At 41.8% G+C, this 13,588-nt stretch overlaps 1 protein-coding gene across 1 annotated transcript in view; it reads left to right on the top strand.

Moving 5' to 3' along the window:
- Positions 1 to 13,588, top strand: part of LOC146808723 (cell adhesion molecule CEACAM8-like) — a 468,434-nt gene that overhangs the window by 314,121 nt on the left and 140,725 nt on the right. The window contains exon 3 of the mRNA XM_085614223.1: positions 10,199 to 10,346. Coding sequence (XP_085470349.1) covers positions 10,199 to 10,346 — 148 coding nt within the window. The remainder of the gene's footprint in view (positions 1 to 10,198; positions 10,347 to 13,588) is intronic.

Here is a 13,588-nt window from a genome sequence, read left to right on the forward strand (position 1 = left end):
GGGGAGGTTCTAGTTTCTGAGAGTGTTTTTTTTCAACCTCCAGAAACTTGACTACGAGAAGTTCAACTAAGGAGAGAACTTTGGAAAGTGAATATGTGCCACTGAGACTGTACATTAATGTGTGATCGTTGACTCTCCTGGCCTCATTGGTGCTGGAGTAGAGATGCATGATGATTGCAGGGACTCTATTGCTTCCATTAATGATAGGATTACCAAAACCTGTTGTAAAGACAGGTAAATTGGGGAGGCAGATCGCTAGCATATCAGGGGGAAAGTTATGGAACTCCCTTCCTCTAACTCTCCGTTCACAACCAGCACTGCAGCTATTTAGAAAGCAGCTTAAGACTTGGCTGTTTTCTACCTAAGCAGCTTGATTGTCCAGGTTCGAGCTCTCTTTAAACCTTTGGTACTTTTCACGTGGTCTGGATCTGCTTAGCGCTAAGACACCCTTGGGTAATTCGCGCTTTACCTCTTTCATTCATTGTGTGTATCTAAATTTAGAGGGCCATTATTCAACTTGTGATGATTCCATTCCAAGATGGCCGGACTGCTGATAAATCCGTACACTTTGTACAGATGACACCTCTGTTGAACCTGGTGTTACAAGGAAGCTGTGAAGTTTTCTGCATCATGAGATCCATCACGTTATGGGAGTGTTGAAGATAAATGTACTCGCTAACATTGATTTTCGTAATTGATTATTTGACCTGTTGATAGGTACTCCAGGTTGCTAGTTGTATAAAAGCGCTTGTGTTGTGTGGTAGGAGAGGGGAAGAGAATGGTGTTGTAAGGAGCCCACAATCTACATGTCTTGCCCTGCTACGACCCCAGGGTCTTACTGTGGAGAGGATGGGCTCTCTGGCAAAGAAAGCGGATGATATCAGTATTGTAGCTGTTATTATACCAACAGGTGTAGTAGCACCAAGGCCCAGGGGTATGAGCGGCAACTGTACCCTAGAATGCCAGTGGCGTAACAGGAATGATGCCCCCCCTGCAGAGTGTGGTGAGGGGCCCTGAGTTTCCCATATCTCACAGATATTCATTGGTCCTAGGCTGAATGGATGCCTCTGAAGAGTTGAGGGCTCTCGAAAGGTTGGGGCCCCACCCTGCGCCACAGCAGACTGCACTACCCACCAGGAGGTCCCATGCTTCTTGTTACCCCCAGGCCCATGGGTCCCTTGCTTGCCTTGCATTAGATATTGATCTTTTTGTTGCAGGCAGGATGTGGTAATAAGACATTATCACATTCTGGTCTGGGCGATGTGTGCAAGTTTGTCTTCAGCAAGGAGGTTGCTGCAGTTTGTTCGCATGGGACTGGGTCTTGTCTGTCTTACACATAAACAGTACTCTAAAATCAGAACACCACAATCACTGGGATAGGCTCACATGCATAAAATGGGGAACAAAATTCTGTGTTCATTTCCATATTAGTAGTTCAGTCCGTGAGCTCTCACTCACATGGAGGGCCATACATTTTTAACTGCGAGTTCCAAGTTTTTAAAACTTGAACTTTTAGAAGAGAAGGTGGAGGATCAAAGAATGTTGTCTTTATACCCTCACTCATGTGGCAGGTCATACAATGCAGCATGTACACACACATACACGTTTATATTGTCAGCGTATGCAGTGTTATACTTCCACTTATGTGGAGCGCCACAGTTATACACACACACACACATATATATTTACAAGGCAGAGTATGCAGTCTTTGTACTCCCACCCATGTGGAGGGCACAGGGCTCAATGCATACACTCTCACCGATATACAAGGGGGAGTATGCAGTCTTTGCACTCCCCCCCATGTGGAGCACTAAAGGGCTTAGTGAATACACTCTCACCTGTATACAAGGGATAGTATGCAGTCTTTGTACTCCCACCCATGTGGGGTGCCACAGGACTCAACTCTTACACTCTCACCAGTATACAAGAGAGATTATGCAGTCTTTGTACTCTGTGACATTTGAAAATTTTCATTCTCAGGGTAATATAACAAAGAACTTGGCAAAGAAGCTGAAATATGAAAAGACATCTTTATTAAACTCAAATGAGTGAGACTACGTCACACAGAAGCCTTAGCAACTGAATGAGGCAGTCTCTAGAATGGTCTTAGCTCAGACCTTTTATACCATTTATTATGCATGCGCTGCGAGGCCTCCGGGTAGTCTATGCGCTATATAAATATAATTTTTCATTTCATTTCATTTCATTTCATGCCCTAGGCATGCAAGGGAGTTGTACCAGTCACATTCCTAAACAAATGAAAAAGCTAGAGAGGCAACAGGTGAGTAGCCTTTGGGGTTTTAGCAGGATATGAGCAAAACATTATAATTACAGGGTTTCATAAAGGTTACAGTTGACAAAGGTAAAAAGCCGGACAAAACCAACATTCTTCTTTAGGCAAGCTGGACAAACCCATAATAAAAACGGTCACCTCCCCATCGTAAATAGGCCATAGAAGCAAGAACAGAAACAGATGAGAGGTAGGATAAGGGGTGTGTATGTGCATACCAAACTTTACAATCTCCTGTTCTTTGATCTCTATCTGACCAGCTGCCTAACAAGGAACTGGCTCAACGAGGTCAGCTTCAGGCAACAGGGTCATTCAAAAGTCAGCTAAAGTCATTAGCCTATGTGAGGGCAACCACAAAATGGCTGCTATGCACAAAATGGAACCCATGGTTCAGAACGAAATCTTCAAATACACAGTGAATCCATCGGTGTAACATGACGAAAACACTCATTCATACCGCACTCATCATTTGCGGTTCGCTGATACCAAAATCGTCATGGTACGACGATGTTTATAATACGGGTCCAGAATTTTCAGTACCACAGACCCTCCTTTTGCCCTTACATAGGCAATAACCTAAATATATGTCAATCTGAATCCAGGTCTATATTCACCAGATCGTCAAGATGTTGCTGGAGCAAAATCCTAGTACTTGGTAACTCTCCCTGGACGGGTCTCCTCGAACATGAAGTAGCACAAAAGGCCACATATGGCAGGACAAAATAAGGAATACCTCTATCTGTAGTAGGTGGCATAAGATCACACACCCAACAATTAGTGATGTTCACTACTAACTGGTGTTGATGCAGAAGCTGTACAAAAGAATTGCTTACGAATTCTGATCTTCTAACCTGCTCATGTTCAGGAAAAGGGTGAAAAGAGTGCAAAGAAGCAGTAGTAGGAAAAGACATAGGTTGGGAAGTGGGTGCAGAAGTCAATTGAGTAGAGAAAAACAATCCCACCCATAAATGACAACGTCATGTTTAAAAAGACACTAGAAAACACGTTATTAAGAACATATAGACAACGGGAGAAAGTAGTGACCACTATTACAAATGAAATAATAATTTGTCACAACCCTAAGCAAAAAGCAAATCCTAAAATTATCTAGTAACATTTTTAGGGCTCCTATGCATCTCAGTCATTTTTTGTATGTTCAGGTGAAACAGTGGTGACCCTCATCAATGCTCTGAGGTGAAAAGGGGGTACTCTTCCACAGACAATGGACTTTATTCTGATTTTACTAAACAGAATAGTACTTTAAAACAGTGCCAGCAAAACAATCAGTCTTCTAACACCTAGTCTATACAATCACACGGAAACCTCTTGTGAAACCAACTATGCCCAGAGTCCGTTCAAAAAGCCTCTCTGGCAGGCTTCTATTGTCCATCAAATCTTCTTTTGTTGTTTTCTTCCGCATGGGCCTCTTCATTCAAGCCTTTCATGATCCGTTGGAGTGCCCTCCTGGCAAACACTCATAGCTCATTCAAAAGTCTCAATGTCTCAAGGCAGTGCACCAGTATCTCTCCTTTGTGGCAGGCACTACAGGTAGTGTGCTCTCCATTGATCAAGGGCACAGGTCATCTCGTGCAGACCCGGGACCATTCTCAGGCTCCAACACTCATCATTCAGTGTCAGTGGACGCTCAGGCTGCTCTTTCATGGGCACCAGAATGTAGTGGCTTTTGTCAATCTTGGATCCGCCGGTGCACTGCACTTCCATTGGAGCAAAGGAAAAAGGGGGGGGGGGTCCAAAAACTCAGGCCAAGGGGCTCAAGGGACTGCACACTGTCAGAGGTTACCAGCACATGACAGGTGCTCTTTTGCACTGAAATTCTGGTTCTGTGGCAAAACCAGCTCCTCCTTCTTTTCTGATGTTGAACGCCTTCTGATGAAGCAAGTGCGATGCTTTAAACAGTTCATTGTATAACAAGGGGACTGCAAACAGGTGGCCTGCGATCTTCAAAGGAGTGGCCACACGCCATGGGACAATTATGGTCTACAATACACTGTCATTCTCAAAAAGCAATACAAATATAAAGGCAGTAGGCAAAACAGTGCCTCTAGACTTTTCAATTGGGTTTCCGTGTGAGAGCCTCCATCATCTAAGGGTAGATAACTACACGAAAATTCTATCTAAATGGATGTCTTCACATATGGTGGCATTGTCTAAATGGGGCAAACACATTTTTTTTTTCTGAATGATTACATATAGGTGTTTCTAAATTCCTTATCTAGAACACCTCAAAAGAAAGATCACAAGATGCATTTTATCAGAGACATGTAGATACCTTTCTTTAATAATTGTGCATCAGGTGGACTATGCAATACAAAAGCTAATGATCAAGATGTGGAAACAAAAGACAAGAACTAGAGAGTCCTTGTATTTGCATGATTAGAACACACCTGATCCCACCAAAAATTAAAGCAGCAGGAACAAAAGGGTAAAAACCACATTAAAAATAGACATTGAAAATTCGTCATGTTCAAAAAGGTAAACGTAAGATATCTCCTATTGGGATGGAAAACTTGTCTTACTATAATATTGAGTCAGTTAACCAGTCTATTGCTACCCTGACAGTCAGGCTGGAAAACATTGAAGGAGGCCTAAGGAAAATTCTTGAAAACCAGTCTGGTCATACAAAAGGGAATTATACATAATATGGGGGTCCCTGGTGCATCACTGCAGTCTGGAAGTGTGTACCTGAACAATACACCTACAATAATAAATGGGCTGACTGGTGAAAGGAATACGGAAAGGGGAATTGGAACTAGGACACAACTAAAATCCCCAATAACAAAGCATGATGCGACATCGGTCAGGGGAGAAGCAACAAAAGAAAAAAAATCTATGGGAAGAACAAGAATTTACTTGGGTGATAGTCAGGCATGTGACACAACACCAAGAGTACGGGTGATACACAAAAGGCCAAAGTTACACAAATGTTAACTCTACCGCTGGCGACTACACCATATACGATAATCCTAGGTAATGTTCCAGTTCCTTCTTCAGGGAAAAATGAAACCTGGTTTCCTTTATGGTACAAAGCCATACACTACTTAGGAAGCAGAACAAAACTGAGTAATGTAATATAGAAATTAGGTCACCATGTACAAGAGTCACAGATCTATAATTTTATCCTTACGTCCAGTCAGGATACATAATTTTAGGGCTGCCTGTTCCTTTAAGGGAAGAGGGAGCAAGTGACACATTTTGATCCTGTATATCGCTTTTATTTTTTTGAATACTATTTATAGCCAAATTTGACATACAGTGGTGAAGTGTTGTCTGTGTCGTGTTCACAAAAATGAAAATATCATATTTGTGAAATTTGGCAAATCAACCCAACTGTAATGTAGCGATACACATCATCATGTATATCCCTCCACAACACAGGTAAACTTGTAATAATATCAAAAGCAGCAACAAAAAAACAAAAACATGCATAAAAATAAAAATAACAAAAAACGCACAAAACGTCAAGCCATCAGATATACTTGCTGTATATCAAGCACAAAAAGCATAGACAAAACAATAGCATATGTGAATAAGCGGTGACACACAACACCATGTCATGTACTTTATGCACTGTAAACCTGCAGCCCAAAACCCAATATTTGGGCCTGTTTAATTTGTCAGGATTTTAAACCTTACCCTTAAATCCTTACCCTCCTTTTGACAGTAGATCACCAGGCAATGGAAATCTGCTGTCAAATATAACTTTACTGTTTCTCTTCTAACATACAGGACCAGCAAGAACAATTCATGATAGGACCAAATACACAAAAATAAATTTCCATTACTTAACTGTTACCCTCTTGTCAGTCACCTTGCAACATCAAGCCACCGTAGTTTTACCTTTCTAAAAGTAAAAATTGTTACACTGACACTCCATATTAATTTGGCACCTAAAATTTCCGCTGTGAAAAATAATTCTTAATTGGCAAATCGTTCTCACTTAGGCATGTAGCCTTCAAAATTTTAGAAAAGGGCTGCATCTTATTTTTTGTCTAAGACTTAATGCAACACTTCGTTTTCTGTCAAATAAAAGCAACTAGCAGGCATCATTTTATTTTTTTAGAACGAAGACACAAATGTATCAGTTCTGCAAAGCATTTAACATGATGTTTGGACTTTGAAAGAAACCCTTTTTCTATATTTTCCCTTTGGAATTAAGTTCTTTAATTTTATTGATGTTTTTATGGAATAACCAGAAACCCCACTTTTTAGAGGCCCGTAAGGTCATTCTGCATTTCACAGAGACAAGGCCCTAATTTCAAAGGTCACAAATGTCAACATGACAGCCTCCTCCATTGTTTACAGGAAAACTAAAGATAGCATCTCAGCAGCACAACTTGAGCCAGCCTCTGCAGCTCTCCTAGCCCCCAGTTTCTGCTACTCTGAATTTGTCAAAGCCAGAAGGCCTTCCTAATTCCTCCTAACTTGCAATAATTCACTCTATTTTGAAAAATAATTTCTCCTTTTTAGGCGCTAAAAAAAAATTATCTCTATTCCCAGATTATTAAACTACATTTACTGTGAATAATTCACAAAACTTAATAACACACATACCAGTTTTTAGAATAAATGCTTGTTGCAATCCTATGCAATGGTACACATTTCATCAACCTCAAATGAATGAACGTCTCAGTATGCCCAGCTGAAGTTAGAACCTTCAATCCTGATATTAAAACAAGCCTTTGTACTGGCACATTGACTCATTGAATCATAAGAAGGCACAACCTGTAAATATATATCAAACCTAAATGTATGCATTTACTGAAGCCTGAGACACTTTAAAAAAAAGTACTCTGAATGAAAGAAAATGCAGTTTAAACATAGCTTTTACCCAAATTCGACTTTGATATTTTAGGCATTAAAAAAATGAATATCCTACAATTTTCTTGCATAATATGCATTACCAGAATGTCTATTACACAACCCATGAGTCAGGCATTGGAAATAATAACTTATACTTTATAAAAATGAGCTTGTTTGCGCCTGCGCCAAGGGAAAATTGTACACACGAATGCTTGTCATTTTAGTGATGCAACACAACTTAAATCAAATTTTAATGCTAGGAGGTCATAGTATGAGTATTAAGCTTTATAAATATTAAAAAACGATTTTGAAAAGCACTTATTTTTTAAAATAATTTTTCCACGATTAATATTTTTCTTTAAAAAAAAATAATTTTCTTCTAAAAAAAACCAATTATTCGTTTTTGTGATAATTCCACATATAAAGGCAAGCTGCATCCCTTGCCTATCATTTTAGACACATTAACTCACAAGCCTAAGCGCATAAGCCTAACTTGAAATGCGTCACATTTTCGCGCCACTGCAAAATTCCACCCGTGTTTAATTGCGAAAGTGTTGGCTGAATGAACATTCCTATCAAATATACTGCAGCTGAAAAGTTTGCCTGTGAACATCTAATACAATGCATCTAAGGAAAATGCTGTAAATTTATTTATTTTTGCAAAAATAGATAATTTCGTTTTTGGGGCCTTATTGATATCTATTGAATGTGTTTTCTAATTTTATCCTTTAAGCATTTAACGGCAGTTTTGTATATGTGCACAATTGCTCATTCTATAAATTAAAGAGCAACATATAGCTATTTTAGCACATCACATGGTTCATTTCTGGATTTTTTTCTAAGTTTCTACTTAATATTAATTAACCAACATTTTACTTAACAGACTGAAAACATCAAGAAGACCCACAAACACACATTGAGCTCATTTCAGACATAAACAGAAAACACTCAGGACACACAATACAACGCGCTTTAGCCATTTTTCATAAATAGCGCAGTCGCAATTTACTTACAGAACCGTTTGCAGATACTAGTTGTAAGTCATATTTACAAGAGAAAAGAAAACTTTTCTCAATAGTGTTCCAAAAAACTGCAAAAACAGCCTCACAGACCTTTATTTCCAAGAATAGCGGACCCATACTTTATTAAACGTGATGGGGCCCACGCCGTGTTTAAAATAGAGCTCATAAGTTGGAGTTCCAATCGGAGGTATCAGACATGAATCCTCCAATCGGGAATCCCTGTTGCAACCAAACCAAAACCAAGTACCAAATTTCCTACGATTAGGCATCTTCGCTCACTAATCGAGCTTCAAACTTCAAGGGGCTATCTCTATCGATACACTTGCAAATGTACGAGACCCTCGGTTTTTGAAAATTGCAATCTTCAAATAAAACTAAGGACCAATACTAAGAACCAATACTAAGGACCAAAGAACCAAACTAAGCACCAATGCAGAACCAAGAACCAAAAACTAAGAACCAAAGGACCAAAGAACTAAGGAATGGGAGCGACCCACTTATACTTCAACTAAAGCAGATGGAGAAAAAGTCTCTTCATTACTTGCCTACACAAATTGCAATTCGCGTATACAAACCTATACAAACCTATCAAAGCTATACCAAACAAATAGTTGTCCAAATTCTAATTGCCAAGTTCTAAATGACCTAACAGTCTTTTTTTTTTTTACTTACGCTAAAAAGGTTCTCAGTCAGGAGTGACATCATGTGGAGGATCAAAATCAGGAAGATCCGAAATATACTGGGCTGCATAATCAAAGAATCTCCAGAATCCCTGCGCACAGAGTACCTTCTTGGTAGAATCCTGTTCTGTCCTCCTCAGTAGATTTCAGTCTCCTGACAAGATCACTCCCACAGAAAGTCACTTCTCTGATGAGCCCCACGTTGGGCGCCATATGTGGTATTTAAAAATTGTCATTCTCAGGGTAATATAACAAAGAACTTGGCAAAGAAGCTGAAATATGAAAAGACATCTTTATTAAACTCAAATGAGTGAGACTACGTCACACAGAAGCCTTAGCAACTGAATGAGGCAGTCTCTAGAATGGTCTTAGCTCAGACCTTTTATACCATTTATTATGCCCTAGGCATGCAAGGGAGTTGTACCAGTCACATTCCTAAACAAATGAAAAAGCTAGAGAGGCAACAGGTGAGTAGCCTTTAGGGTTTTAGCAGGATATGAGCAAAACATTATAATTACAGGGTTTCATAAAGGTTACAGTTGACAAAGGTAAAAAGCCGGACAAAACCAACATTCTTCTTTAGGCAAGCTGGACAAACCCATAATAAAAATGGTCACCTCCCCATCGTAAATAGGCCATAGAAGCAAGAACAGAAACAGATGAGAGGTAGGATAAGGGGTGTGTATGTGCATACCAAACTTTACAATCTCCTGTTCTTTGATCTCTATCTGACCAGCTGCCTAACAAGGAACTGGCTCAACGAGGTCAGCTTCAGGCAACAGGGTCAGTTCACTTAAGTCATTCAAAAGTCAGCTAAAGTCATCAGCCTATGTGAAGGCAACCACAAAATGGCTGCTATGCACAAAATGGAACCCATGGTTCAGAACGAAATCTTCAAATGCACAGTGAATCCATCGGTGTAACATGACGAAAACACTCATGCATACCGCACTCATCATTTGCGGTTTGCTGATACCAAAATCGTCATGATACGACGATGTTTATAATACGGGTCCAGAATTTTCAGTACCACAACTCCTACCGATGTGGAGCACCACACAGCTCACTACATACACTCTCACCTGTCTACAAGGGAGAGTATGCAGTCTTTGTTCTCCCACCCATGTGGAGCGCAATAGGGCTCAGTGCATTCATATAGAACACCACAGTGTATATCCCCTACACTCTCAGTGCGTCTCGTTAATTGTTATGTGACAGTGGATGTTGATAAAGGGAGTAAAATGTACAGAGTAGTGGTTGCACATGAGAGTCCTGAAGTCTCCGTACACTGAAGGATGGTGTGTACAGAGTTCTTTGACACAAGCATATGTTAAAACATAGCAATATATGACTTTCTGACCCTTCCCTCTCTCTTTGTTTTTCAGGAACAGCAGGAAAAGCCCCTGCCCCACATATTAGTCCAGGTCTCTCAATTGGAGCTATCGTTGGCATTGTGATTGGCGTGCTAGCAGCAGTCATCATCATTGTGTGTGTGCTGGTTTACGTCTTTGTGATAAAGAAGCCTGCCTCAGGGTAAGTGTGCATAGAGACTTGTGCCAAGATATCTCCTTTTGTGGCTTCAGTCCACCAATGGTTCCCAGCTGTTCCTCAGTGTTTTCTATCTGGGATTAATCCCCTCTCCCTTCACCTTCAGGGTCTGCCTTGTGCCCTTCCTCAGTGTTTCCTTTCTGGGATTATCCCCCCCGCCTCACCCCTCTCCCTTCATCTTTAGGGTGTGCCTCTAGTTCTTTCTCAGTGTTTCCTCTCTGGGTTGACACCCCTACCCCTCTCCTTTCATGTTCAGGATTTGCCTCTAGGCCGTCCTCAGTATTTCTTTTCTGGGATTAACCCTCCTCTCCCTTCATCTTCAGGGTTTGTCTCCAGCCCTTCCTTAGTGTTTTTCTCCAGGATTAACCCCCACCCTCTTCCTTCATCTTCAGGCTCTGTGTCCAGCTCTTCCTCAGTGTTTCCCTTCTGGGATTAACCCACTCTCCCTTCATCTTCAGTATCTGCCTCTAGTCCTTCCTCAGGGTTTCCTTTCTGGGATTAACCCCCTCTCCCTTCATCTTCAGGGTCTGCCTCTAGTCCTTCCTCAGTGTTTCCTTCCAGGGATTAATGCCTATCTCCCTTCCTCTTAAGGGTCTGTCTCTAGTTCTTCCTCCATGTCCCACCTCTTAAATCATCACTGTCTTCGTTTCCCTTTAATATCTGCCTCTGTCACTCTCCTCTGACCCCCTAGTTCATGCACATCTCCCATCCTTTGGAGCAGTCACTAGGGTTACAGTGCTATAAACTGACTCTCACCAAGAAGGTTTATGTTTTAAGCTCGAGGGTGCAAGGGCCTTTATTCGCCTGATCTCTTTGGTTTATGTCCACAAGAAGGTCTTTGCTCTCCCTGAGGGATTTGATTCTTAGCGTCTGATGTTAAAAGATGGCTTGAGGCTGCTGCACAGAATAAAATATGAAATACATTTCAAAAGACTCTAAGGCTTGTTTAGAATCAGCCGAAGAGTGTGATGGTGACACCTATAATCATTAAATCATCTTTTGAGTAGTTTAAAATTTTAGAGATGTCTCAGTTTGGATGACAGCATCACAAAATAAAATAATGGATGGAGTTTTGAAACTTTTCAAACACTCACCTCCCAGTCACAGATCTGGGTTTAATCCATTGTTATTTTGGTCGCCTTGACACCCTAGTTTCGACCCAGCCATGTGCAAATCAGTCTTGACCCTGTTCCCCATGGGAACAGTCCAGCCCAAACTGCGAGGCCAGGTCCTCCCTGGACTCAAAACAAGCATCTTGGGACCGGTTTCAGGGTATCACCCCTCATCCGCTATGTCTGCATAACACCAATGTCCCTGGCAGGCAATGACTTAGCAGAGCTGTGGTTCTTCTTCAGTCTGACACCAGGACGGGCCTTAGACTTCTTGAATAAAGCACACTCTGTAGCTTGGCCTAGGCTGAGGTCAACCGTCTGCTTCCACATAGCAAAGCGTGAGGTTCTACAACACAAGCAGAAGATCCCAGGGGTGTCTCCTCAGCCTGCGTGTGAGGTCGAAGGCACCAGGTCTCCTGAGGAAGTCAAAATACGAAGCCTTTGCCAGACTCTGTCACAAGGACTTCGCTGGGGACGGAAATACCCAGCATGCCTTGTGATGCTGTCACACAGAGCCATCAGTGACCCTCTGCACATGAAGCCAATAGAGTCCCCCCCATGGTCTGAGTTCATCATCCCACCTGTCCCCCACTTAGAAACCACATACAGAGATGCTGGATTCTTAAACGTGTGTGCTGTGACGTGTACATGTGTCCCAGAATTACAGTATTGTAATGTTATCCCACTGCTCAAGTGTGTCAGGACCACTTCACATCATGGACATATAGCTCTGGCGGTAACTGTGTGCACATAAATGTATGGAAAACTGGTACATTTATTACCATTACTGGTACATATTCCTGCTTCGCCACCGAGCCCTAGAGCGGCCTCCCCTCCCCCTGTGGACAGCACACTCTCTGGCAGAATTTAGGAACAGACTCAAGACCAGGCTCTGACTCAGACAAGCAACCTAGCGCCTGGATACCCTCATGAACGAGGAGCAGCGCTGTTCAAATATAGATCGATTGATTTATTGACCATGAGTTATTCCGGATTGACGAGCTGAAACTCTGACTCTGGGGTAATCCTGCACGTCTGCAGTGAGGTAGCATTGTTACCCAGTGAAGGCCCAGCTCCCGGGGTCCCACAGCTCTCCGCAAGCAGCTGACTGCCATGGATGGAAAGTATATCAGAGGTATGGTTAGGGTGGTGTAAGTTCCTTCAATCACTCAACCGGCCAGAGATGCCATCAAAAGGAACCACGCCTGAAGCGGGGTTAACGGATCTGTAATAAATATAAGTAACAAACCTTTTCTTTGTGTTTGATGCGCCCTTTTCTCAGATAAATCGTCTCTTTTCAATGATTTCTGATGGGAACTCAGCCCTAATGTCCAGTGTGTTGGTTCAGGACCCTCACTGGTGCCAAAACAATCTCTTTAGCAGTATATCAGTCACAAGCCACGTGGGTCATGTCAGAATACCAAGGGCAACAATATCTCCCTCCAAGAATATCGCGATAAGTGTAGATTTACGATTGTGAACTCCACATCTGCTCATCTTCACAACATAGCGATAGTTGATGATCTGCCCTTTACAGTCGCGCAGGAGCATTAACACTGGATACTCTGAAGGAACAATGCACCTGTTCCCCCTAGAAATTGTAATTCGTAATTTTAGAGCGCTTATCGAAACGCCATGTTGGATTTACAAGCTTGTGAAACTCCAGCGCTGCCACTTCAGTATTATTTCCATTACCAATCACTGCTGCCTGTCAGCTTCCACATTAAAAGGTATAAGTTGTTGAAGATATTATCCCTCCCTAATAATGTCCATTCTTGGTGGTGCTGAAGTTCAGCTGCAGAGAATCCCTGCAGAAGGGAGCTGCTCTCATTCCTAGGTCACTTCTCCAAGATCACACGTTTTCTTTGTTCAACATTTTCCCACACACTGCTCAGATCTTTCCGTGACATCGCAGTGTGAAACTAGTCTGATGTATTCATTTGTGAGACTCAGTTGTGTCATCGCTTCCACTCTTACATATGCTGTACAGGGGTATTTGAATGGTACTCAGTTCTGTATTCAGCTGTTTATGGAGATTCTCTCGTGCCCCTCTTACTGGTTGTGCAGTTTCCATAGGCACCCCAATGGCCACCATGTGACTGCCAAGTTTGACAT

Source organism: Triturus cristatus, chromosome 7 (genome assembly GCF_964204655.1).
Source record: "Triturus cristatus chromosome 7, aTriCri1.1, whole genome shotgun sequence".
In the NCBI taxonomy this organism is placed as follows: Eukaryota; Metazoa; Chordata; class Amphibia; order Caudata; family Salamandridae; genus Triturus; species Triturus cristatus.